Source organism: Asparagus officinalis, chromosome 7 (assembly GCF_001876935.1).
Source record: "Asparagus officinalis chromosome 7, Aspof.V1, whole genome shotgun sequence".
In the NCBI taxonomy this organism is placed as follows: domain Eukaryota; kingdom Viridiplantae; phylum Streptophyta; class Magnoliopsida; order Asparagales; family Asparagaceae; genus Asparagus; species Asparagus officinalis.
In genome coordinates this window covers 51389652-51392399 of record NC_033800.1, presented here as the reverse complement: position 1 = coordinate 51392399, position 2748 = coordinate 51389652, and the positions used below count along the sequence as shown (strand labels likewise).

At 42.0% G+C, this 2748-nt stretch overlaps 1 protein-coding gene across 1 annotated transcript in view; it reads left to right on the top strand.

Annotated features, from left to right (window-relative positions):
* LOC109849296 (BTB/POZ domain-containing protein At1g03010) overlaps positions 1-2519 on the top strand; it is a 7683-nt gene extending 5164 nt beyond the window's left edge. Inside the window, exons 3-4 of the mRNA XM_020419105.1 lie at positions 553-1683; positions 1786-2519. Of these exons, the coding sequence (XP_020274694.1) occupies positions 553-1683; positions 1786-2325 (1671 nt within the window). The 3' untranslated portion in view covers positions 2326-2519. The remainder of the gene's footprint in view (positions 1-552; positions 1684-1785) is intronic.

The window sequence follows — 2748 nt, the reverse complement described above, 5'->3', positions numbered from 1 at the left end:
TGGTTGCGATTCTCACAGAAGCGGGGCATATTGTAAAAATCATGTTTTCCTAAATACCATGATCGGATCTTATTCTAAATGAGAAAACAAATTGCCAGGTGGCAGAGAGTGTATCAATGGAATTCCTCTATATTTTCATACTCCAACGTTTCGTTTGGTACGTCTGAATGAGTGAAAATAAAATGTAATCCTTATTTTTCGCTCATGTTTATCAACTATGATGTGTTTTTGGATGCTAGAAACGTCATTATTATTTCTCATCAATTCCTAGTTAATGTGAGAATTGATATTCACAATGAGTTATCAAGGAATCGTTGTTCCCACTTAAGTGAGAATAAAAATAATAAACTAAATTTCGGATATATTTTTCTTAAAGATATTCTCACTTAATTCTTTAATCGCATCTAAATATGAGAATGAGAATGAACATTCAATTCCAACATCAATTTTATTCTATTACTACATTCATTCAATTCTCACCTGATTCCATTCTCGTGTACCGAACGAGGCGCAAATGTTTTGGTTCTGACCTATACTTATTTCCACGTGCAGTTCCCCCTAGTCTCAAGGAGTGGAAAGATTCGAAAACTGATATCAGACTCAAGCAGAGACTCAAAACCTACCAGAATCACAATCCAGAATATGCCAGGAGGACCCGAATCCTTCGAACTCGCCGCGAAGTTCTGCTACGGCCTCAACATCGACCTCACCATTGCCAACGTCGCAACGCTTCGCTGTGCAGCCCATCACCTCCAAATGACCGAAGAAATTTCGGACAGAAACTTAGAGTCTCAGTCTGAATCCTATCTCAAAGAGACAGTCTTCACCAGCATCACGAACTCCATCTCGGTCCTCCATCGTTGTCAATCTCTGCTTCCAGTAGCCGAAGATATCGGTTTGCTTACTAGAATTGTATCTGCAATTGTCAGCAATGTGTGTAAAGAACAGTTGACTTCAGGTTTATCGAAGCTGGGACATAACAAGACGACGCTTGTTGTGAAACCTCATGACTGGGAAAAGTCGATAGGGATTCTAGGCCTTGAGTTTTTCCAGCGTGTTGTTTCTTCCCTGAGAACAAAGGGTTGTAAGCAAGAAACAGTCTGTAGAATACTGATGAACTATGCTGAGAGAAATATAGCAGATAATGTTGAGACAAAGAAGCAGAGGGCGATAGTGGAGGCGATAGTTGGGTTGCTCCCAACGCAATCGAGAAGGAGCCGCATGCCAATGGGGTTTCTCTCGGGGCTCCTCAAGACGTCAGTGGCAGTGTCTGCATCGGCGATGTGTAGAGGAGATTTAGAGAGGAGGATCGCAATGCAGTTGGATAGAGCAATCCTTGAAGACCTGTTGATTCCTGCAGCGGTGCCTAATGGTAGCGGTTCGAGTAGCCATTTGTATGATATAGACTCCGCGTCGAGGATATTTTCAACTTTCTTGAATCTGAATGAGGATGATGAGGATGACGATGAGGAGAGAGATGGTTGTTATGAGTTCGGGAGCCCAAGATCACCGAAACAGAGCACGATGCTGAAAGTTTCGAAACTTTTGGATAGTTATCTGGTGGAGATTGCTCTGGACTCGAACTTGACTGCGTCTAAGTTTATCGCAATTGTTGAGCTTCTGCCTGATCATGCCCGTGCGGTGAATGATGGACTCTACAGAGCTGTCGATATCTTTTTGAAAGTAATAACTTCTCGAAAACTTTTTTGTCGTCAATTGGCTAGACTATCAAAATTTACCCTGAAAAAATAACGAAGAAAAGCTAATCACATATTTCACTTTCAGGTTCATCCGAACATAAAAGAATCAGAGAGATATCGGCTGTGCAAGACCATCGACTGCCAGAAACTATCTCAAGAAGCATGCAGCCACGCTGCTCAGAACGAACGATTGCCTGTTCAAATGGCAGTACAAGTTCTGTACTTCGAGCAGATCAGGCTTCGAAATGCAATGAACGGGAACCAAGATCAGATCTTCTTCGGATCAATCCACGGCCAGTATCCTCAAAGATCAGGGAGCGGGGTAGGAAGCGGAGCAATCTCACCGCGGGATAACTACGCTTCAGTCAGAAGAGAGAACAGAGAGTTGAAGCTTGAGGTTGCAAGAATGAGGATGAGGCTCACAGATTTGGAGAAGGATCATGTGTCAATCAGGCAAGAGCTTGTAAAAGCAAATCCTGCAAATAAACTGCTGAAGTCGTTCACCAAGAAGCTCAGCAAGTTGAACTCATTGTTCCGGATGAGAGATGTGAAGCCAATGAATCCGAAGGCTGTTTCAGATGCTCGATTTCTGTTTCAGAGGAGGCGGCGACACTCCATTTCTTGAGAAATTTAGATTTTGTGCAAGTCTCGGTGTGTAAAAATTTGTGTTTGTGTTGATTTCATCAATGTTTTGTGATGAGATTGGCTCACATGTTTATCTGTCTTGTGTTGTTTGGAATCTGATTCATGAGAAAGTATTTGTATATAAACCAAAAGTGCTTGTGCGATTATGGGTCACAGGTTTTGCATTGTCGCAACATTCTGTGCAATATTTACTTCCCACATCCAGAGAAAACTCTTCAAAGGGGCCTCCGTGGAAAATCATAAAGTGAAGTACATCGAATGAATTTATGAGCATGTAACCTTGCATTAGTACCAGGCTATCAGCTATTGCCATCCAAATTCAATCCCTTTTATTAATTCCAGCAAGTAGTACATACGCGAAAGCAGCTTCAGCCACACTCTCGCATTTTTTTTCAGATACATC